The sequence below is a fragment of the Dermacentor andersoni genome, chromosome 6 (assembly GCF_023375885.2).
Source record: "Dermacentor andersoni chromosome 6, qqDerAnde1_hic_scaffold, whole genome shotgun sequence".
NCBI classification, from domain to species: domain Eukaryota; kingdom Metazoa; phylum Arthropoda; class Arachnida; order Ixodida; family Ixodidae; genus Dermacentor; species Dermacentor andersoni.
In genome coordinates this window covers 164999735-165024367 of record NC_092819.1, presented here as the reverse complement: position 1 = coordinate 165024367, position 24633 = coordinate 164999735, and the positions used below count along the sequence as shown (strand labels likewise).

At 43.8% G+C, this 24633-nt stretch overlaps 1 protein-coding gene across 4 annotated transcripts in view; it reads left to right on the top strand.

The window, feature by feature from the left end:
* Positions 1-24633, top strand: part of Scm (Polycomb protein Scm) — a 298625-nt gene that overhangs the window by 204412 nt on the left and 69580 nt on the right. For all 4 annotated transcript variants that reach the window (XM_055066831.2, XM_050172273.3, XM_055066833.2 and 1 more), the window contains one exon: positions 11633-11833. In XM_055066831.2, coding sequence (XP_054922806.2) covers positions 11633-11833 — 201 coding nt within the window. The remainder of the gene's footprint in view (positions 1-11632; positions 11834-24633) is intronic.

Genomic DNA, 24633 nt, shown 5'->3' with positions numbered 1-24633 from the left:
CGGATAATGAGGTGCCCAGAGGTCATTGTCAATTGTTTGCACCCGATGGCAGAACCATGCGATGTGTCCGGGATACCTTCATGCAAAGCATATAGGCCGATTGTTGTGCATGCGCCACGGCTTGGCAACAGGAGGGCCGACCCAGGAGATGGGAGGAAAAGGGCGGCGCACAAGCTGCTGAAAGGGTCGCATCGGCTCCTGGCATGGCCTAGCAGCTACTGCAGCATAAGTTAGTGGAGCGGCCACAAGTAGCTGCTGGGGAGTAACCAGTAGTGCGTCGGTGACTTCTCCTTTAATGACGTTGCGCAAAGCAGATGGCAAAGGACTAGTAGGCACCTGGGTCCAAAGACAGCTGTCGTGTGACTTCTTTGCGGACAAAAACCTTCATCTTAAAATTTCAGTGATCAGTGATGCTTGGTAGGGACCAATGGCCAGGCGGGAGATCAACGCGTCGGTCGTAGGAGGAGGCCTCGTCAAAGCTCGCTGTTTGTGTTGCTCGTCGTAGCTCTGACAGAGGGTGATAACATCAGCAACAGTCTTCGGGTTCTTGGCCAGTAGCATTTGGAAGGCATCATCATCAATTCCTTTTATGATCTGCTTAATCTGGTCTGCTTCCGACATGGTGGCATTGACGCATTTACGTTGACGATTTACATAGGCATTGACGCATTTACATTTACATTTAATGTCCTCTATATAACTGGTGAATGTTTCACCCATGTCCTGTGCGTGTGGGCACAAGCGCTGCTCAGCTTGGAGTTTGCGGATGGTGGGACGATTAAATACCGCTGTAAAAGCCACCTTGAACGTAGCCCACGTTCGGAAATCCGCCTCATGGTTCTTGAACCAGAGGTTGGCCATGCCTGCAAGATAGAAAACGACGTTGGTTAGCTTGGTCGAGTCATCCCATTTGTTATGAGCGCTCACCCGCTCGTAGGATGCAAGCAAATCTTCAGCGTTATTGTCGTCCGTCCCGCTGAAGATCCCGCTGACAAATAGCACCAGCGCAGAGAACAAGCGGCGACGCGACCGTCTGCTGGTCGGCGTCTGGCATGGCGGAAGGTAGTGTCCGAGTGCAGAGTTCAAGGATGGTAGAGGTGAAAGGGACCCAGCACGTCCACCAGTTATAAAGGAGATTTATTACACGACGGGCCGGTGACGGGTAGAGTGCTTCACCGAGCACAGTCTCTTAGCTCGAGCATCTGCAGCACAGGATGCTGTTGGCAATCCTGCTGCCCACATCCAGGCGTTCTTCATTACCATATACATATACATATATCCATATGTACACTAAAGATACACATATGCATAGCCATGTACATATAGAAATACGCAATAACAATACATATGTTGAACATAACACATGCCAAAACTTACTCAGTTTCAGATAGCTTTCAATATGTAAACATTTGATAGATATATTTGATATGTTCTATAAAAAACATGCAATGGATGTTTGCTACTAGCGAATAAGCAAGAGAAACAAGAACAGAATGAGCTATAGTTTAAATAAGGGAAGTCATTTTAGCGTGTTTTTATTTGAATGAATGGAATTACAACTGTATGCTGTTTCAACTATCTCTAGGATCAAGGGTTCTAATCTTAAATAGACCCTACACTGATCTTTACCTTTTCAGATGGTCATTAAATTGTTATGTGGCAGTGTTTTCATCAATGACAATAGGATCAACCGAGAATCAGTGCCATTTCAACCGAATTCTGTCCGCATTTGAACTGGCAGTGATAGTACTTTACGATGTCATACAACAGGGCATCTGACCCATACACAGTCATTTATTGTTGAAATTTTCGTTGAGGTTGGCTGCATTTGAGGGAAACAAAAAACCATAACTGCCCTTTGCTTCACTGGCTCCGTGCTCCTGCACTCCTCAGTCTTCTGACCTGTAAAACTAAAACGACTAATAATAGGGGTGGGCAAATACTGGAATATTCAATTTCGAATCAAATCATGGACAGTCGATTAATTTGATTCGTGAATCAAATTTAATTTTGTGAATATCTGCACCTTCAGTCAATGACACGAGCATGGTCGGTGCCTTGATGCACTCAGTCTTTCCACGGCACACGATCTTTAACGGTACAATGTTTGACCAGGTTGGCCAGACCATTTGCAACGATTAACGCTACGCAAATGGTAGGAGGAACAACAAAAGCAGCGCACAGTAGCATGTATGAAGCAAGTGTGGCAGCGTGTATGAAGATCTGGCCGATTAGCCCCTGGAAAGCATGTTGATCACATCGAATACGCGAGTGCAGCAAGACAAGAAGCAGGCTGGAGAGAAGTCAGTGGGGGAATATGGCATAGGCACTAGGAATAGCAGGGGAGAGGCATTAGTAAACTTTTGCAGAACAGAATAATATGCGGATAATGAATACCTTCTTCCGCAAGCGGGATAGCCGAAAGTGGACGTGGAGGAGCCCGAATGACGAGACTAGAAATGGAATAGACCTTATACTCTGTGCTAACCCTGGCATCATACAAGATGTGGACGTGCTTGGCAAGGTGCGCTGCAGTGACCATAGGATGATAAGAACTCGAATTAGCCTAGACTTGCGGACGGAACGAAAGAAACTGGTACAGAAGAAGCTGATCAATGAGTTAGTGGTAAGAGGGAAAATAAAGGAATTCCAGATCAAGCTACAGAACAGGTATTCGGCTCTAACTCAGGAAGAGGACCTTAGTGTTGAAACAATGAACGACAATCTTATAGGCATCATTAAGGAGTGTGCAATAGAAGTCGGTGGCAACTCCGTTAGACAGGATACCAGTAAGCTATCACAGGAGACGAAAGATCTGATCAAGGAACGTCAATGTATGAAAGCCTCTAACCCTACAGCTAGAATAGGACTGGCAGAACTTTCGAAGTTAATCAACAAGCGTAAGACAGCTGACATACGGAAGTATAATATGGATAGAATTGAACACGCTCTCAGGAACTGAGGAAGCCTAAAAGCAGTGAAGAAGAATCTTGGAATAGGCAAGAATCAGATGTCTGTGTTAAGAGACAAAGCCGGCAATATCATTACTAATATGGGTGAGATAGTTCAAGTAGCTGAGGAGTACTATATCGATTTATACAGTACCAGTGGCACCCATGACGATAATGGAAGAGAGAATATTCTTTAATCATTAAGTTTTTAGACTACCGCGAAAAGGGTTCCGTCCTAAAAGCTTGCTATAAGCTCAAGGGAACAGAATTTTCGATCACGGAAGACTTTTCTTTCGCCGTTCGAAATATTAGAAAGAAGTTGTGGGAAAGCTCAGCGGAAGAGAGATCGAACGGAGCTAAGGTCAAGCTTTTTTTTAACAAGCTGTGTGTAGATGGTACGATGTTTGCTTGGGACTCAGCGAACAATGCTCGCTACAAAATTTCTGAAAGAAAGAAATGAGCACAAAAGGAAAATAGGAGGACATTAACAATAATTAGTATTAATTGTCGTAGCATTGTGAACAATGTCTCCCATCTTGAAGGTATGCTGTTAACGCATAATCCGGACATAGCTGTGCTAACAGAGACATGGTTAGATGAAGAAATATTTGATTCCGAGTTTGTGCCAAGAAACTATAAAGTCTTTCGGAAAGACCGCGACAGAAGAGGTGGCGGAGTGGCTGTACTGTTCAAAAGCACATCTCAGATTTTAAAACTGCCTGATGTTGCTACAGTTGAAGCTGTCTTTTGTAAAGTATATGCTAACAATTTCCGATATATCCTTGGTGCTATTTATAGGCCTCCCGGTTCCTCTGTCGCTGTCTTAGATGAAGTTAAGAAATATCTTTATTGCTACACGAAACCAGACGATAAGTTAATTTTAGCTGGAGATTTTAACTTACCAAACATAAACTGGGCTACTTTTTCTGTTCAATCTCCGCACGCTGTAGGAGATGCTCTGCTTGATATTATGTTTCATTTCGATCTCTTATAAATTGTTAAGAACCCTACTAGAATCCAACAAGATTCTTCATCAATATTGGATTTATTCTTGGTACGAGGCAATATCAAAGAAAACCTTTCATGTAATGTAGTCGCCGGTATTTCTGATCATCAAGCCGTAATCTTGGTAATAGAAAACATATTATTGGACCGAAGGGGTGATATTCGACACTTTCCGAATTTTGCCCGTGCTGACAATGAATCAATTATTGATATCTTAGATCTTCATTATTATAGTTTTCTGCACAGCACTTGTAGCGTGGATGACCTGTGGCTTGTTTTCAAAAACATTGTTCGTGATTGCATTCAGTGTTTTGTACCAGTGATATGCAAGAAGTCAGACAATCACAATCCTTGGATTACGCGAGAAACTTTGCAATTGCAGTGCAAGCTAAAGCAATTAAAGAAAAGAATAAAAACATCAAGCTCAGCCTTTTTAGAGGCAAAAATTCATGAAGTTTCAGAGAAATTAAAACAGTGCATTCTGAAAGATAAAGAAAAATACTACAATAAACAACTTCCGGATTTTATAAAAACTGCACCTGAAAAGTTTTGGCGGTCAATTGCACCAGTTTCTCGTTCTACCGATGCATTTATTATAAATGGACAACATGTAAGTGACAATGTCCAGGTTTCAGCAGCATTTAATAACACCTTTAAGAAAGTTTTCACGAAAGATGACGGGCGTCTCCCACCCTTTAGCATGTCCCTTCCTTCCATGCCTGATGTTATAATTTCTGAAGAGGGTGTTTTTAATCTATTATTAAAACTGGATATTAAGAAATCACCTGGACCAGATGATATACCGAATGCCTTCCTTAAACAGTATGCAGAGTGGTGTTCAATGTATTTGTGCGTCCTATGCACTCGATCATTAAAAGAAGGTGTTCTACCGTGTGATTGGAAAACTGCTAGAATTAAGCCTTTGCATAAAAGTGGAGAGAAGACGTGTATTGAAAATTATCGCCCTATTTCAATAACTTCGACAACGTGCAAATTATTGGAACACATCATTCATAAGCATCTAACTAATTTCCTCGATGAGCATAATGTACTGGCAGCTGTTCAACACGGGTTCAGGCGAGGGTATTCCACATGCACTCAACTGGTCGAAACAATCCATGATTTTGCGACAGCAATCAACGAAGGAAAACAAACTGATGTTATCTTTATGGACTTTCAAAAAGCTTTCGATAAGGTTTCGCACAAGAAACTACTTCACAAACTCAGTTTTATTATAAATAATAAACAGATATTAACATGGATACAATCGTACCTATCTGATCGCCGTCAGTTTGTCGAACTGCATAGAACTTGCTCCAATTACGTTCCTGTCGATTCTGGTGTTCCCCAGGGATCCATCCTCGGCCTCCTACTGTTTTTAATGTTTATTAATGATATTGTTAAAAACCTGTCAGTACGTGTTAAGTTATATGCGGACGACTGCGTGCTGTATGAGAAAATAAGTTTGATGATCAAATTAGGCTGAATAATGATTTTGCAAAAATAGTTTCTTGGTGTGAGAAGTGGCAAATGTCAATTAACTTTGAAAAAACCGTATTTATGAGAATAACACTTAAAAATATCCCTCTTCTATATTACTACACTGCTAATAATAATTTTCTTCGTGAAGTCACAGAATATAAGTATCTAGGTCTATGAATCTCTGATAACCTTTCTTGGACCAGGCATGTCGACTATGTTTCAGCAAACGCTCTCCGAAAGCTTTTTTTCTTACGACGCTCGCTTAAGCTAGCGACCCCTGGTACACGCCTCCTTGCCTACAACACTATTATTAGACCAATCTTAGAATATGCAGTAATTATCTGGGACCCTTTTACAAAGGTAAACATAAATAAACTTGAAAGAATCCAAAAGAAAGGAGTAAGGTTTATATATAACACTTACAGGCGAGCATCAGTCAGTGACCTCCTCAAAAAAAGCGGTTTACCCTCTATTCCTAACAGAAATCGCATATGTCGCTTAAAGTTTTTCTATCAATTAATTAATAATAATCTCAATGTTGACACCTCCAATATCCTTACCTATTCCTCGGGGTACCAAACTAGAAATCGCCATTCTCTTTCTATAACACCATTAAATCCGCGAGTTAATTGTTTTAAATATTCCTTTTTTCCAAGGACCATCAGTGATTGGAATAACCTCACGGATGATGTTGTCAGACAGACATCATTACATTCATTTCAAGAGCATTTGAATTGATTGTTGTTAATTGACCTTGTCGCTGTATTCTCTTGTTGAAATTCTATGTGCAATTTTGTTTTCTTTGTGTCTGTAATTCTGTATCTTAACACAATGTTTCCCACCTGCTATGATCTTGTGTACAAGATCGCAGTATTCATAAATAAATAAATAAATAAATAAATAAGAAATTTGAAATCACACAAGTAACGCCGTAAGAAGTAAAGAAAGCCTTGGGAGCTATGCAAAGGGGGAAGGCAGCTGGGGAGGATCAGGTAACAGCAAATTTGTTGAAGGATGGTGGGGAGATTGTTCTTGAAAAACTAGCCATCCTGTATACGCAATGCCTCATGACCTCGAGCATACCGGAATCTTGGAAGAACGCTAACATAATCATAATCCATAAGAAAGGAGACACCAAAGACTTGAAAAATTATAGACCGATCAGCTTACTGTCCATTGCCTACAAACTATTTACTTAGGTAATCGCAAATAGAATCAGGAACACCTTACACTTCTGTCAAGCAAAGGATCAGGCAAGACTCCGTAAAGGCTATTCAACAATAGACCATATCCACACTATCAATCAGGTGATAGAGAAATGTGCGGAATATAGCCAACCCTTATATATACCTTTCATTGACTACGAGAAAGCGTTTGATTCTGTCGAAACCTCAGCAGTCATGGAGACATTACGGAATCAGGGTGTAGACGAGCCGTATGTAAAAATACTGAAAGATATCTATAGCTTCTCCACAGTCACCGTAGTCACCCATAAAGAAAGCAACAAAATCCCAATAAAGAAAGGCATCAGGCAGGGAGATACAATCTCTCCAATGCTATTTACAGCATGTTCTCAGGAGGTATTCAGAGACCTGGATTGGGAAGAATTGGGGCTAAGAGTTATTGGAGAATACCTTAGTAACTTGCGATTCAGTGATGATATTGCCTTGCTTAGTAACTCAGTAACTTAGTAACAATTACAATGCATGGTCACTGACTTGGAGAGGCAAATGAGAAGGGTGGCTCTAAAAATTAATCTGCAGAAAACTAAAGTAATGTTTAACAGTCTCGGAAGAGAACAGCAGTTTACGATAGGTAGCGAGGCACTGGAAGTGGTAAGGGAATAGGTAGTGACCGCGGATCCGGATCATGAGACTGAAATAATCTGAAGAATAAGAATGGGCTGGGGTGCATTTGGCAGGCATTGTCAGATCATGAGCAGCAGGTTGCCATTATCCCTCAAGAAAAAAGTGTATAACAGCTCTGTCTTACCAGTACTCACGTACGGGGCAGAAACCTGAAGGCTTACGAAAAGGGTTCTACTTAAATTGAGGACAACGCAACGAGGTATGGAAAGAAGAATGATGGGTGTAACGTTAAGGGATAAGAAAAGAGCAGATTGGTGAGGGAACAAACGCGAGTTAATGACACCTTAGTTGAAATCCAGAAAAAGAAATGGGCATGGGCACAACATGTAATGAGGAGTGAAAATAACCAACGTTCATTAAGGGTTACGGACTGGATTCCAAGATAAAGGAAGCATAGCCGGTGGCGGCAGAAAGTTAGGTGGGCGGATGAGATTAAGAAGTTTGCAGGGAAGACATGGCCACAGTTAGTACATGACCGGGGTTGTTGGAGAAGTATGGGAGAGGCCTTTCCCCTGCAGTGGGCATAACCAGGCTGATGATGATGATGTTGATGATGATGCTGAATGGATCATGAAGTATTTGCGGATAATTTTCCGTGTTTCTCTTGAACAGCACAATTTGCCAAATGATTGGTTAATGGCGCGAGTCGTGCCAGTTTACAAAACTAGGGACAAACATAGAGTTCAAAATTATAGACCCATTTCAATTACAAGTACTTGCTGCAAGATGAAAGTGAAGTGAAAGTGAAAGTTTATTTTCTTTTCAACGAATAGATGGCGCCAAGACAAAATGCAAGAGCCTGACAAGGTCCCGGTCACCCGTAAAACAGCTGGCACTGTGCACGAGCACTTTACAACAAATTCACAATGAATTTCTCAAGCATTGTAAAAGCATGAAGCAGTAAGGTAACGTGCACAAGATTTATACAAGAAAAAAATAAATTGAATACACAACTTATCTTATGAGCAGTATAAAGATACACAATTTTTTTACAAACATAAAAATATCAGTCCTAAAACACAGAAACAATATCACACAGCTCGCGTGTTATAGAAAAAACCATTTGAAAGGCAGTAAAATAAATACAATTAAATACGAAGTATGTCGACTAAATAAATATCTCATTCCGTTGGTTCCAATAGGTATTTTTAATTGTAGATTTGAAGCATTTTTATAGAAGGTAATATTCAGTTTCAAAGTGAAATTGATTTATTGCCATGGGAATTTGGTAGCTTAGTGTTTGCTTGCCATAATTGGTGCGTGTGATTGGAACAAGCTTACGTTTCATCCGAAAAGCATAACGGCTGCTGGAATTATCTGGACAAGAAAAGAACAATCTATGATGATGGGTGTACTTAACTAGACAGAAGTTGTATACTTCTTTTATTTTAAGGATGCCATGTTTCTGAAATAGAGGTGACGTAGGTAAATCTGAAGGTCTGCCATGAAACCCCTCAATAGCACGCATAGCACGTTTCTGAATTGAAATTAGCTTAAGGTAATTGCTGGACGTCGTAGTTCCTTAAACAAGAATACAGTATGATAACCTTGAGTACAGAAGTGCGTAATACATGGATATCTTTAACCAGGGGGCCAACAAATGAGATATCTTATACAAACTGCCAACTGTTTTGTTCGAGCATATCCTATCAAAAAGCTTGTTTAACTGTATCGAAAGCTTGAACATATTTATTTCTAACCAGCATGGATTTAGGATGCGATTGTCCACTATCACCCAGCTTGCAGAAACAGTAAACGATTTTGCTCAGGGAATTAATGAAACAGGTCAGGTGGACGTGATTTGCTTAGATTTATCAAAAGCTCTGGCCATGTTTCACACTTGGATTTGGTTGGTAAACTGCTTGATCTCAGAGTTAATTCAAATGTAGTTAAGTGGATTCTTTCGTACCTTACTAACAGGTCGCAATATGTGGAAGTGAAAGGAAACAAATCGAAAATTGAAAAAGTAACACCTAGGGTCTGTGTTTGGATCTATATTGTTTCTATGTTGTATTAATGACATGACAAATGACCTTAATGATACGATAATGGTTCATTTATTTGCAGATGATTGCTTAATATACTCTGAAATCTCTTGTCATGAGGACCAAATAAAATTAGGTTCAGCGCTAGAAGCAATCACCACTTGGTGAAAGCGATGGAAAATGAAAATGACAAAAATCTGTTTGCACAAATAACTAGAAAAACAAGAAATGTATTACGTCCCCAATTACAAGTTAGATAGTAAACCAGTAAAACAAGTGAGCCACTTAAAGTATTTGGGCATTACGATATCAGATGACAGAAAAAACCCATCACTATTTTATGTAATTACGATATCAGATGACAGAAAAAACACATCACTATTTTATGTAATGCCGCAGAGGTTAAACCATGTTCACTAAGACGTATGCTTAAACTTGCTTCCCGAGATGTTAAACTAACTGCATGTCTGGCATTGGTACGTCTTGCGATAGAATATGCTAGCATAATATGGGATCCATATAAGAAGAATGAAGTAAATCAAATTGAAAAAATACAGAGGCGTGCAGCAAGGTTTATTATGTCAAAATATAGGTGCACGGATTCAGTGACTGATATGCTCACTCAACTAAACTTGCCATCGCAAGTTTTCATTGCAGCGAAAAGTGGCTAGATTAAAATTTATTTATTTAATGAAAAATAACTGCTTCAATTTCGGCACTCAAAGATACTTACAAAACAGACCATCATCACGGATATCACGGTCCATTAGGTCTAGCCACGAGGGCCAACATGTGCCCATGCCTACAAAGGTTCACTCATTTAAGTACTCCCTCTTTCCTAAAACGATTGAAGATTGGAATGCGCTACCGCATAGCATAATGAAAATTGATTCTCTAGAACAGTTTGAAAAATCTGTACTGGTCTATTATTCTTCTATGTAACCATCCTCACACATTATTAGCTTCTTTGTGCAATGATAGGCAGCATGTGTAGCATGACATGATTGAAATGATTCTACGGAATATTGACGAAGTTTCTGTGTGTGATGTTGAAAATTTGATTTTGTATGGTACAGTTGTTGCTTGTGTTCGGTGCCTCTCATATAATGCTCAATTATATACCTGCGGATATTCTTGTGTAAAGTTGGCATAATGAAGCAGTTGTATTTTCTGGTTTGATTTGTGTAGTGCTCTTGTTTGTAGCGATCTTTGAAGCTTATTTCGTGATTTCCCCAGCCTGTATTCGCCTTTTTGGGCTAACAGTATCAACAAATAAATAAGTGAATAAATAAATAAATAAACAAGTAAATTATATGGTGCCCTGTTAAACTGAAAACCCCATTGCTATTCAGGACAACTTCGCTATTCCTTCAGCTTCAGAGGGAGAAAAGCACCTAAGTGTGTTCGACAGACATTCTCAATAAAATATATTTTCCAGACCTTCGTATATGAACTGAGTTGTTATCAGTGCAGGCATACTAATTTGGTTTTCCCTTTAATAAGAGTAGAGCATACTATATGGATCTCAATTCATAGGTACTTAGGACACTGGTAGCTTGCAAAATTTTTGTTAAGTAATGTGATTAGCCTTCAGAGCAGTGCAGCTCTGTTTTTTATCAAAAATTTGGAAGCATAAAAGCTTGTGTTAAATTTTTTTATATGCGATATTCGTTTCCATATTTGGCTTTTCTTTTTCTTTATCTGATTCGATTTAATAGTCGATTTGAAATCTACGATTCGGTATTTGTACACCACCATCTATGAGAAAAGTGTTGGGTGTCTTTTTCTGACCTACAGAAATGCACGTCTGGCACTGTGAAATTTCTGCTATTCACTCCCAAGTGAAGTGTGCCAGGGGAAATTTTTATTGAATGCCCCTTGTATATACTGTAGTGTACCTAATGCATTGAGCATTTAGAAAAATAACTGCTATTTTGGGCATGTTTTTAAATATGATTCTGGACACAAGTGTCAAAAACAGTCACGCAAGAAGCTCTCCTTTCCCACCCCTTTCCAGTGGCACCTCACGTATGCCGTTTCACAATAGCATGACAGGTGGTGCCATCATTGCGTTGCAGTGGTGGCATTATTCCAATCGATGCATACATCAGACCTATAGCAGATGAACAAGGCGAGTAAGGCACACAAATTAAACAAGACTCCCTGTGGAATGCTACCTCTCTGCAAAAGAGGCAGTAGTTAAGCTTGGGACAGTCCTCTGTACACAGGTCTCCTATTTATCAGACATGGTTGTTGCAGTGCACTTAGCCTGCATCGGTGGCAGCATAGGCTCAAAGAAACGTGGTGGGCCTGCATTTCGTGCGGCCACCGTTGTTTGCAGTGTGCGTGTATGTGAACCACCAATGCTCGTGCGGGCCCTACCTGGACCCGGCCAAGATCGGCCAGCTGCCCCTTCAGCTGGGGCCAGGTTCCATGAACCGGGTGCTGCGTGAGGCAGTGCAGGCCTGTGTGGATTGCGCCCTGAATGAGAAGAATGTGTACAACCTTCTGCGCAGGGGTGATGGCAAAGTCATCATAAACGGTGAGTGAATGTTGGATTGTTGCAGTGGCTTATTTGGGTCTGAAAACCACCATTGCGTCATGTGGGCGAGAATTACAACACTGCATTTGCTGTGGCAGCACTCAGCAGCAGTGATGCATGCAGTCTTAAATGACAAGCAAAGTCGCAACATTCAAATTGAATCCACAGAAAACGACATTGAATTATTGAATCAAATATGATGCAGACACACCTCAATAATAACGAATAAGGATGTAGTCAAAAGGTTTCATGGATAATCATCTGGCCAACTAAAGTCATTGTACAGCAATTGTAAATCTCGTGATGGACCAGTAAAATGACAAAACTGACCTTTCAGTGCCCATACAGAAATTTGTTCACAAAACTGTGATAGAAAGTGGTCACCGCTGGAACAGAGAAAGTACTGTTTAACCCTCTCAGTGTCGTTCTTTTTCAGAGGTGATGCACTCCCGGCATCGTTTTTTTTTTCTCAGATATTATAAAACAAACGCAACAGTGTATGTTTGGTCATGCAGACGGCATAGAAATCAACACCACACAATGATTGCAGCACAGGGTTGTTGGCAATATGCAAGTCTCCTATAGATGTACAAAGCTGAAGCATTCTAAAAGTATTGAGTATGCACAGGACCTGAAGCATATGGAATAAGTTCTGTAAATGTAGTGGCTGTTCAAGGCATGCAGAGTATAACAAACGAGTTGCACTGAATATAGTGTGGCATTTAATAGAACAAAGCTGGTGTACCACACGTTCAGCTGCGTGCGATGGTCGTTACAAAAAATTTGCCAACGATTCCGATGCTCCATAAAGCAAAAATTTAGCACAGGTCTGTACGGGTTTCCATTTCGTGATATATTGGCGGGCGCTGACAGTCTATCTCGTGAGGCACGTCGCAAACAGAGCGTCATGTGGCACGACTGCCTCGCTAATCTGGAGATACGAAGAGGTAAAAAGCCCACCTTCTATCACACCACATAGGAATGCCAACTTATAACGGCAGTTCCCAAAATCATAAACCCAAGTACAGAGCAATGGGAGGCACTGCTGGCCAGCAACCGCTGCGAGGACCAAATTGGTATCGTGCAGCGCGCACGCAAGGCAGCTGAGGCCGTTGGACCCCTGGACAAAGGGCCCCACTCCTGCTAAACCCAGTCAAGAGTGTCCAAGAAGACCCGGACAGACTACCACAAAAGACCCTGTAAATAGAGACCAATAAATGTTTATGATGATGATATGGCGAGAGCCAGTGCGTGGGTGACACATGGGCGCTTTTCACAGCAGCCGTCACGGACAGACCTCTCAGATGATGTGCCCTACTGTAACGCCATCTCGTAGCTATCATTGCCGCACTGCACTTTTCTTCTCACACTTTTGACATACCTTCCTCTCCACTTTCCTCCTTGAGTCTTTCATCCCCCACTGCACTCAGCGTTCGCTTTCGTCTTTCGCTGTGTTCATTCGCTCGATTGTGCCGACGGCAATGCTCGCCGCAGGAACGGGCACTTGCAAGCTGTGCTCTGAAAAATTACACAGATAATGGCAAACAGTCTTTTGGTATGGTCCTCACATTCCAGTTTGACAAAAGGAATATAAGCCTACAGCATAAAATAAATAAAAGCCACGGCAGACTCGCAAATGTCATCATTCTCTGCACTTTTTCACAGTGTGGGCCAGAATCCAATGCAGCTGAAGTTGCCTTTTCCTCAGATGACAAACTGTCATCCTCCAATTCCAAGCTTGGCCATATTTGAATTACGAAGAGCTGCCACTTTAGTCAACAGGTGAAGGTGCCATACGAGCAGCCATCTAAAATTGATCAGACAGTCATGCTCAAGGAAGGAGGGCTTTTGTTTATTCAAACCCAACCAGACAAAGCTAGGAGAGCAACAGATAAAAGAGATATGACAGTTGTTCTGGTTAAAGCACACCGACGAACGGAGATCCCTCATCGCGCCAAAGGAAGTGCGCCGTAGTGAAGATAGTGGGAGACAAAAATAAAATAAAAACTTGTATAAAGGGCAGAAACATGCAAGAGAGGTGGCCTTGCACTACGGCACCAATATTTGAATGCAGAATTGCCACGGGTAGCCACCCCTCCCACACCCATGCAGAGGCATATTCCACAGCCACTAAAATGTCAAACATAGGGAGGAGAAAATATGCTTCCAGAAATATACAACAGGTGGCAAACCATCTCTGAGCTTGCCAACTTCCTGCTCTGCACGTCCTAGTGGAACGTACAGGTACATCAGTGACACAATGACAAGGTTAATGTGGGACGAATTGCCTTCATTATAGATGAGGTCATGCTTTCTGTTAGGAATGTTGTAGTGGTTTGAATTTGGAATGATTCTATCAGCAATGCTACCACTGTACTGATTGTGCTGTATTGTGCAGAGAGGTGAATATCCTGCTACATTTCAGCAAAATATGAGAAATCTGTGCCCACCCTGTGCCAAAAGAGTTGCCCAGGCTTTTGAAAATGAAAGCAAGTCCTCAAGCACTGTTTGTTCACACCATCAAAAGCAGCATGGCATGGACTAGCGGCTTGGTTAACTCCACAGTGGACCGAGTCAAGCCTCTTCAACAGCTGTTTCTTCTGTGGGCTGTTGTCTATTTTCAATACCTTCCACCCCGTCACCTGCAGGCCACTGAGGCAGTGGGACAGTGTTGCTTTTCAAGCCAATGTAAAACGGTGACCCAAGTTTCAGATGCTGTATAGTGTCTAGCTCCATTTTTCTAACACAAAGGCTATGACGTCGCAGACATGGCAGCCGTGAACAGTTTTTCCACGATTCAATTTATTGCCTATCCCCCACTTTTGTTGGCGAGGCGCTTTCACAGCTTTAAAAATGGCGTGTGACCCCTACTAAGATTTTAGTTGACTCTGCACCAAACAGCACATTTCGCTGCTGCCATGCTCACGAAGTGTGCCACTGGTTAGGCCTAGCTGCTCCGTATGGCTGTGACAAAAAAATCGCTGCCAGCCAACGTGGTGGCAAGGTGGCTTCCAATATGCTCGGACCAGTAAACCACTTCTGTGATTGGGCGCGAGTTCACAGGCTAGACTGATGGCCAGAAGCCAAGATTGGGTCTACGGGCGACATTCCAGCCACAGTATAGCGAACGCTTTCCTGAAGTTTGTATTTGCGCTTGCTGGGCGGAATGGCAAAAGCTCACCTGTAGGCAGAAAGCTCCAAACTGAATTCGTGCCTAATCTGACTTGGTTGCACAGTGAAAGGTCGGGTGTGTAGAAGCTGCACTTCGTGGTGTCGCGTGACGCACATCGAGCTGTGTGACGAGTGAAAGTGAGCTGCTGCCCCCTCAGTGTAGTGAAGCACAGCACAGGGCCAAATTAAGTAAAATTTTCGTACTGCTGACATTGTAAAAAGGAATGAAATCAATTTTACTGCTAAAGTTCGCATTTTTGGACTGCTCGTGTGACTATTCGGACGCTCTTTCGAGAAATCTGAATAATCGGTCTGCTTTTTTCATCAAGTTTGACACTCATTATGCTAATTTCGCATTCAGAGTTTATGAACAGGCGACCACTTGCTGCTTTCACATTGCTACATTGCTTGCCCACTGAAAAAGCTCCCTGTAATATAATTTGCAATAGCTTTCATAAACCTGCTCCGAAAGTCTATTTTACTGCTCCAAAATTCATTTCCTTCAAAAGCTGCTCTGAAATGGTATGGACCAGTGGCATCACTGTTCTAGATGAAGTCATGATGACACATTTTTGTCTGACGCCTGGATGGTCTGGACGCACTAATCAGTGGTTTGTCCAGATGGCCACAAATGCACCACTAAGGCATTAACCCTCGTATTCAGAAATGCAACATAAGTTGAAGCCCATGCTCGAGTTGATTTAAATGACACCTGGAGTTGACGTGCCCGAAGACGCTCACTGCGTTTCCTTTGGCGCGTTCACGATAGGCGTCACTTAGATCAATTCAAGCATGGGCTTCCACTTAAGTTGCATTTCTGAATACGGGAGTAAGTGCCTGTTTTCTCTCTTGGTGCCATTTGGTTTGGTGCTGTTTCGAACATCTGTTTAAATTTGCTGAGCATGAGAATGATGTCAGAACAGGAAATGCTCAGCCAAACATCTTAGTGGAGCACATGCAGGCATCTGGACAGCTGCAGCTAAAAAAGAAAAGTAAGGATGATATCAACTTTGTTATTATTTCTTCAGCTCGCTTTTTTTATTCACAAATATGGCTAATGCTCTTGTCTTCTCTGTCAATAAAATAGCAAACAATGTTACGGTAAATTCATATATAGAAAAACAATTTAGATATCTTAAGAAGATTTTTAATAAAAAGAGATCATTTACGCATGATTTTTGTACCGGCGGGACCATCGCCTAGAAAGCTGGTGAAGAAAAAGGCGGCTCACAAGCACAAAGCACCAGAATAGAACACGCTGGCATGCTCAACCTGAGCAGCCGTGGTATCGGCCGCTCCTGAGATCCCACGGCACCATGGCTGGCCGGTCTAAATAAACTGTGGCCACAGTGGCTGCCTCTTCACGCTGCCTCCCACAATTTTATTCAAATTGGTGAATACTGTCGCGTGTCTCCAAAGAGGACTGGCGACGTTGAATGAAGACAACTGGCTTCTGAAAAACAATGACGGCAGGACCAGGCTATCAAGCGGGCGGGGGTAGCAGGCGCACTTCTTCCTTCTTGTCCTTCCTGCCTCTTCTTTTGCACTGTCCCCACTACTGCAAGTGGTATTTCTCCCCTTCCTCGAAAACGGAATTGGCTCGATGATTAAGAAGCGGTGTAAGGTCAAGGCAGATGCTGGCACAAAGAACGCAGTGACAGCCACAAGAAAGACACAAGTACAGCAGAGGTGAAGTGTGACGTGCAGTCTGAAGAAACAGAGGGGTAACCGCATTAGCTGCACATATGAGCACAAATATAAAAAATGAAGAAATGAAGAAAAATAATCACGAATGCGCAGCATATAGTTACATGCGTACGACTTGAACTATGTCATGGTTAGGTTGTTGTCTACGCTGTGTTTGAGCTGCACTGTCCGGAACAATTTCATAGTTCACGTCACTAATGCAGCGCAGCACTTTGTATGGGCCAAAATACCGGCTGAGCAACATTTCACTAAAGCCTCAGTGGCGAACAGTAGTCTACACCCACACTTGGTCGGCGGGGTTGGTCACGGATGTTATAACGGCGTGCATCTGCGTGCTGCTGCTGACCGATGTGCAGCTGCGCAAGCTTGCGAGCTTCCTCAGCACGCTGAGCAAATTCTTCGGTGTCAGTAGTTAGGTGCTTGCCGTCTTGACACGTCAGCATTGCTAGCATAGCTTCGCGGCCGTAAAGGAGATGAAATGGTTTAAAGCGCATCGTTTATTGTACGGCGGTATTATGCACGAAGGCCACATAGCGCAATATATCATCCCATGTTTTGTGCTGGACGTTGATGTACATAGAGATCATGTCCGTGATGGTCTTGTTTAAGCACTCTGTAAGTCCGTTGGACTGCGGATGGTAAGCAGTCCAATGCTTAGTGTTGCTCAAATGAAAAATTTCGTCCATGAGCTGTGCTGTGAACATCGTCCCTCGGTCTGTGGTTACAGTGGACGGAGCACCATGACACAATACAATGTGGCACATGAAGAACTGCGCTACTTCATAAGCTGTGGCTCGTGGTAGCCTCTCTCTCTCGACATAGCGGGTTATACCTGTGTCACACGGGCACATTTGGAAGGCCTTCCAGTCGACGGCCTTCGAAACGCCACAACTCTATCGACTCAAAGGAGTTGTCACGCTGCTACACGGCACTTTTGAAAGGCTGCTGAGTGGTTCAGGTGTTTCTCGCAAAATTGTGTGGCGCTGCGGATCTTTATTTTCGATAACACTAAGGGAAGCTCATTGTTGTTTGAAGCCAGGACAGGTGTACTGCGGACTAAAACGTACCGAGCCAGATACCAGGAGATAGATTTGGTGTGCGAGGTGTGTGGAGAGGAGGAGGAAACGGTTGAACACCTGATACTTGCTTGCAAACAATTTCACCCTGCAGTTGGATCTGACGGGGAACTATTCAAAGCTTTGGGTTTTAAAGACAGTGCAAGTAGAATAGACTTTGAACAGGTAGCAATAACTAAACGGAGACTATCTGATTGGTGGATAATATCAACGCAAAAGTAAAGGAGTAAATACATAGGTATGCATGCATATAGAACCATTAAAGGCTAGGTGGCGCGCGTAGCCGCCGCCCGATTCAAAGGGTTGAGCCTCAATCATCCATCCATCCTTCGTTTTCTTGTCACGATAAGGTAAACAACATTAAAACTACTTAAAAGTTCTATAATTTCTTTCATGTTTGTCTATACATTTAAAAAAATTGTTTATAGATTGCCATACATAGATGTTTAGTTTTTAAGTTCTTGAGTAGCGAAGCTGCGGCAACGTTTGCGTCACTGCACGTCGCTGTTGTGGAGAGTACGTGCGGTTCGCACATATCAAGTGGCAAAAATACTTTATTGAATAATTAATAAAACTCATGTAGAGTATTTTAGAGCATTTTGATTTGATTTGTTCTTTCTAACCGTGAGTACGAGCACCCTGTGAACGAGAGGGCATGTTCGCGCGGTTTCCGTTTCCGTTGCTCAAAGGCCATCGAGATTTCGATAGAGTTGTAAGGTGCTCCATTGACTCGATAGTCTATTGACTCGGCGGCCTTCGAAACCGCCTGTGTAGCAGCTCAAACTTGAGCTTTGAGTCAACTGACTATCGGTTGGAAGGCCTTCCAAACGCCCGTGTGACACGGGTATGAGTCAGTCTCCATAATCACCCATTTGTTGCTGTCAAATGACAGAGGAAAAGGCCCATGAATGTCCAAGCTGGCTCGGTTGAATGGGTTATGGGGTGGTTTGATGGGCTGCAATGACCTCGGGGGCTTCATGGGCGGTGACTTTCACCACTGACATTTGTGGCAGCCTTTAACATACTGTTTGACGCTGGCCGAAAGCCCGGGCCAGTAATACATGTTGCGTACTCTGGCAAGCATTCGTGAGGAGCCTAAGGGGCCAGATATGGGCTCATCATGGCAAGCGAAAAGAATGTCGTCCCGCAAGTCTTTTGGAACCACCAGGAGATAGGTTCGATTGTTCAAATGAGTGTTTTTCTTGTAAAGCACATTGTCTCATAGACAGGACAACGTCAATATGCGACATAGATGGTGTGGAATTGTTGTTGGCCGGCCCTCTAAGTGGTCGATGATAGGTCGAATTTCAGTGTCATGCTGCCGTCTTATCAAGTCCGATGCAGTAATGGCGTGCAGGAAGCCGTCATCATCCTCTGACTCCTGACTGACAGATTCGGCGGGTGCACGCAACAGTGTGTCATTGTCTTTGTGCTTGCGACGAGACTTGTAAATGATAGTGACGTCAAATTCTTGTAGCCGCAAGCTTCACCTTGCCACTCTTCCTGAAGGATCACGTATGTTTGCCAACCAACATAGGGCTTGGTGGTCTGTCACCACTTTGAGAGGACGGTCGTAGAGACAAAGGCAAAACTTTGTGATCGCCCACACAACCGCGAGACACTCTTTTTCTGTGGTAGGGTAGTTCGCCTCGGCACGGGACAGCAAGTGACTAGCATTGCTGTCTCGATGTTGGACGAATACATTGCCACGACCGATGTTGCTGGCATCAGTATGTACCTCGGTGTTAGCGTCATCGCCAAATGGGCTAGGACTAGTGCTGACTGCATGCGTTGTAGTTCAGCGAAGGCCACCTGTTGCTCATTCTTCCAGGTAAATAGCATGTCATCCCTTGTAAGGCGAGTCAGGGGTTCTGCTATCTGCAAGAAGCTTTCAATGAAACAGCGATAATACGCACACAAGCCTAGGAAACGCCGCACGGCCTTCTTGTTGGCCGGAGGAGGAGAAGCTCTTACCATGGCAAGCTTGTTGGAATCGGATTGGACTCCTCTGGCGCTTACAACGTGTCCGAGAAACTTGAGCTCTTCATAGCCAAAGTGGCACTTTTCTGTTTTAACCGTGCGATCAGCCTATCGGATCGCTTCTAGCACATTTTGCAGGCAATGAAGATGTTGCTCAAATGTTTCAGAAAAACGCTACTACATCATCAAGATACATGAGACAAATCTGCCACTTCAATCCAGCGAGGACAGTATCCATCATTTGCTGGAACGTAGCTGAAGCTGAACACAAGCTGAAAGGGAGCACTTGAAATTCATAGAGGCTGTCGGGAGTCACAAAGGCAGTTTTCTCACTGTCTCTTTCGTCTTTCTCGATCTGCCAGTACTCGCTTTTCAAATTGAGTGACAAAAAATACTAGGTGCGCCGCAATGTATCTAATGAATCGTCGGTATGTGGCAGCGCGTACACGTCCTTTTTTGGTATGTTGTGGAGCTTCCGGTAGTTGACGCAGAAGCGTAGCGTTCCGCCTTTCTTTTTGACAAGAACGAGTGGAGACGACTGTGAGCTCTTGGAAGGTTCGATAATGCCATCCTCAAGCATCTCTTTTACTTGCGTACGAATCGCTTCACGTTCTATCGCTGGCACGCAGTAGAGCTGCTGGCATGTTGGGCGTGCGCCATCGCATGTGAAAATTCTGTGCCTTGCGATTAAAGTCTGGCGTACCTTAGACGAACTTGCGAAACATGGTAGTGTGGTTTGCTGGGCCAGTTGGACAGGACAATGCTGGTTGTCCAGCGTTATTCTGTCCGTTTCTTCTTACTTGTGCTCGCGTCCGTACTTGCTGGAACCCGTTATACGTTGCGAAACATGTCCTAAATTCAAGCAAGAGCTCGCGCAGTGCTGTCTGGTTCTCTTGCAATAGCTTTAATTAAAGTTTATGTTACCCAGTGACTTGTCAACCATCTCCACTGCTTCAGAGGCAAAACATTCAGCCCCATTCTCTATGTCGGCAAACGCAATCGAAGTACCGCGGAAAAGGTGTCGACGCTTGTTACTGAAGTTGGTGACAAGTAACTGAGAACGGTGATCACTAAGCTGCAGCACACTCCTAGCTGCACAAATACGTTGCGTCAGTAGATGTGATGAGTTACTTTCTGCGACCACTTTGCTTTCGTGCATTCCACCGCACATAACTTCAATGAGGACTCTGGCTCATGGAGGAAGCCTAACGCTTTCGGTGGAAACACGAAGGGCGTCGTCACGTTGGTTGTCGTTGTACCCGTCGATTGCACGGTCGGCTGAGAAGGGAACTATACCTCCCCATAGGTCAATAACAGTGCCGTATTCTTGCAGAAAGTCAACCCCTAGAATCACGTTTTGGGAGCATTTACGTAGGACAAGGCAGCTGGCCACGAATGTCGATCCTCGAATCGGAACTCTAGTCATACAAGTTCCCAGCAGAGTAATGACGTGACCACCAGCCATCCGAGTCTGCGAACCATGCCAAGGAGTAATTAATTTCTTCAGAAACATCGCCATCTTCCCGCTCAAGATAGAAAAGTTTGCACCAGTATCCACTATAGTGCTAACCACGTAACCGTTGAATGACCAGCGAAAGCTGGTCATTCTGTTCAGCTGCAGTTGACGTCGGATCGGTGCCCGGCCTTGTTCGCGTCGACCGGAGGTCTTCAGCGCGTCGACTTCCAGCGGCCTCGCCCCAAAGGTCGCGGTAGTTAGTTTTCCTGGTGGGGACTTGGCGATCGTGCGCTCAAATATCGCTGGGGCCGTGGTGAAAATCGCCTTGGTGACAGCAAGCGTGACTGTTATCCAGTAGGCGGTGGCGTGCGCTGTTGAGTCAGTTAACGTTCAATATCCTGGGGTTGTTGGCCAGGTCTGGGTGGCAGCGAGGAGGCGAAAAGTCTGGCAACCCAAGATGTCAGAATGGGCCCTGGTAGTACAAATGATCTGCCTCACTGCAGTGGAAGCACAGAGGACGGCGGTCCGGTGTGCGCCAAACATCTGACTTCCGAGGGGTCATACGTCGATTGTCGGCGTAATGCACTGGCTGCTCCGGCTGAAGCACAGCAGGAGGAGCGGCAGGTGTAAACACTGGAGGTGTGCGTCGTTCTGCGATGTATTGTACCGGTTGGGCCGCTGAAAGTGCAACCGGATGAGTGGCATGAACAAACAGCAGGGGTAACGAAGCAGGGAGTCTCAGGGCTTCTGCTTAGGTCACACGGCGGTGTTCGGTCGGTGCAGGTGCAGTGTTAGCAAGAGGAAAGCTGGACCGGAGTGCTTGGTGTACTTAATCTTTTACAACATTTGCAGTGGAGCTCACCGTAGTTTGTGACACATCGTAAATCTTCTGCATTTTTTCCGGCACAACGGTGCAGATGAGCTCTTGGAGGTCGTCATTGTCGCTTCCGATCGCCATGAAAATACCGGAAGTGGATGTTGCATTCACTTGCCGCTCGTAGAAGTTCGATCGCTGCTGAAGCATCTTCTCCATACTTAAAGCCTCAGATGAAAATTCGGCTACAGTTTTCGGAGGTCTCTGCACAAGACCAGTGAAGAGCTGCTCTGTCACTTCTCGCATCAGGTGACGCATTTTGTCCGCGGTCATTCCAGGGTCTGCTTGTCTGAAGAGGCACATCATGTCTTCTACGAACACAGTAACACTTTCGTTGGGAAGCTGGACGTGGGCCTGGATCGCTCGTTCTGCTCGTTCGCGGCAATCAGCACTGGTGTAGATGTCTAGTAGCTGACGGCGGAACTCGGGCCACGACGTCAGCTGCTCCTCGCGGTTTTGGAACCGCGTACACGTGCCGTCCTTCAGGCAAAATAGACATTTCTAAGTTTAGTGGCGTCGTCCCATTCATTTTAGTCTGCCACACGCTCAAAGTCGGCATCTAATCTTACGTCTTTGAACACGTCGCCATGGAAAGACATTGGAACCCGTGGGCTCTGAAGTGTGTACTGGGTCGTCATCGCGCTATCCATACCAATCGAGGTGGTTGGAATCCCTGTGTCATCTTCTGAAGGCAGTTTCCTGATCCTGCAGCTGGCCCGATGAACAGGAGTCTCTATTGGCTGGTGGCTCCACTCCCAAGAAGTGTCTGCAAAATACCCTGCACCCCACCAATTTGTCACGTGTTTCCAAAGAGGACTGTCAACGTTTAATGAGGACAACTGGCTTCTGAAAAACAACGGCAGCGGGACCAGGCTATCGAGCGGGCGGGCGTAGCACGCGCACTTCTTCCTTCTTGTCTTTCCTGCCTCTTCTTTTGCACTGTCCCTGCTACTGCAGGTGGCAATATGTTGGAGGAAACCAAAAACAACACAGACTGTGTATGTTCGTTGCTATACAAGATAAGATATGCAATAAAAGCAGGGTGACCCACACTGGGGAACCAGAGGTGGGCCTCATCACTTGATGGGTCACAAGATTCTTACGAAAATGTCACCGAGCAAATCGTAGAAAAGCATTTTATTGCAAGAAACCAACTTTCATTAGGCCACTAGTATGTTTAAGGCACACCAAAGGCAAATAACAAGTTGACGTGGACTGTTTAAATACCATTCAAGAAGCCTCGCAACGCTTGTTTCGTGCCAAGAAAATACCTTCTTCAATGTTCCAATCTGCCGTCACCTAACCGGGGGTCTGGTGATGTTGCATACGGCATCACCACCCTTTGCTGCCATCGATGAGTAGAAGCCTGCCCGACAGACGGTGGTACAGAGCCAAGACAAAGCGGTGAATTTGCCGCTGCAGCTGTTTTTTTGTCAAGTGGCATAGACCGTTCGAGCATCCCGTGACATCACATGGAAGTTGAATTCTCTGATACTTGCAGTTCGTGCAAGTTTAACGAGCCAGCAAAACCAGTGTGGTACTGCGTGATGATGAAGCTACTGAAACGCAAAAGCGTGGGTGGAGCAGAGTCCAGCGAAAATGAAACCTTTTGACCGCCCGTGTCGTTGTCAAGGGTAATTTCAGTGAGTTCTTTTTTCTAAAAATGAAATGGAACTGGATAAGTAGCATTTTATTTTGTCTTGTAATGCAGTACAAGGATGTTTTTTGCAGTGAGTGGTTCATACTAGTACTAACAGAATTTAACTGAGGAGTGCTTTCATCATCGGGCACGTACTTGAATGTTCCAGGGGAGTCTGTAATCAATCCTGCATTTACGTCAATTTCTCTATTATTAAGGGTCTGTTCGTGATAATATTGACGCCTTAGTGATTCTGAAGCGCTAATCTATCACTGTAGCTTGACTTAATATTTGCCTGTAGTGCCCCTTAAAATGTTTGAACTACGATTGAACCAAATGCTGAATGCTTTAGTCTTGTATGTGCGCATCCATTGTAACATATCCTGTCTTTATCTCTATTAGTAATATATTAGCATGGCGTGCATCTCGAAAAGCAATGTCAAATCCCTTCCCTGACCTGCTCAAGTCACGTGTCACACACTTGCTCAGTGAAAACACCTCCTTAACAAAGAATAATTCCCACTGAAATGCTAACGTTACCATTAAAAAACTAAGTGGGCCTTTGTAAAGTTTCTTTGGCTCTTTGCTTCAAGCCTTCTTGTTTTAAAAAGTTTCAAAATATAGCATATAACCTTGGGGAATCTGCATCAAGTAGTGCTCTCACAAAGGCCATGGGTACTTTTTAAAGTATAGTATTTGAAAAATAAAGAGGAATTCACGAAATTTTGACAATGCAGTTAATGACTGAAAAGATCATTGGGTGCCAAAAATCAATAAGATCTGGGTGACAGATTTTTCTGTGGCCTTATGGGTTAATGCTACTCCCTCATCTATGTATACAAGTCTTTCTGATGAATAAGTCAGCAGCCAATAGTCATCGCCTGTGTTGTTTCGTAT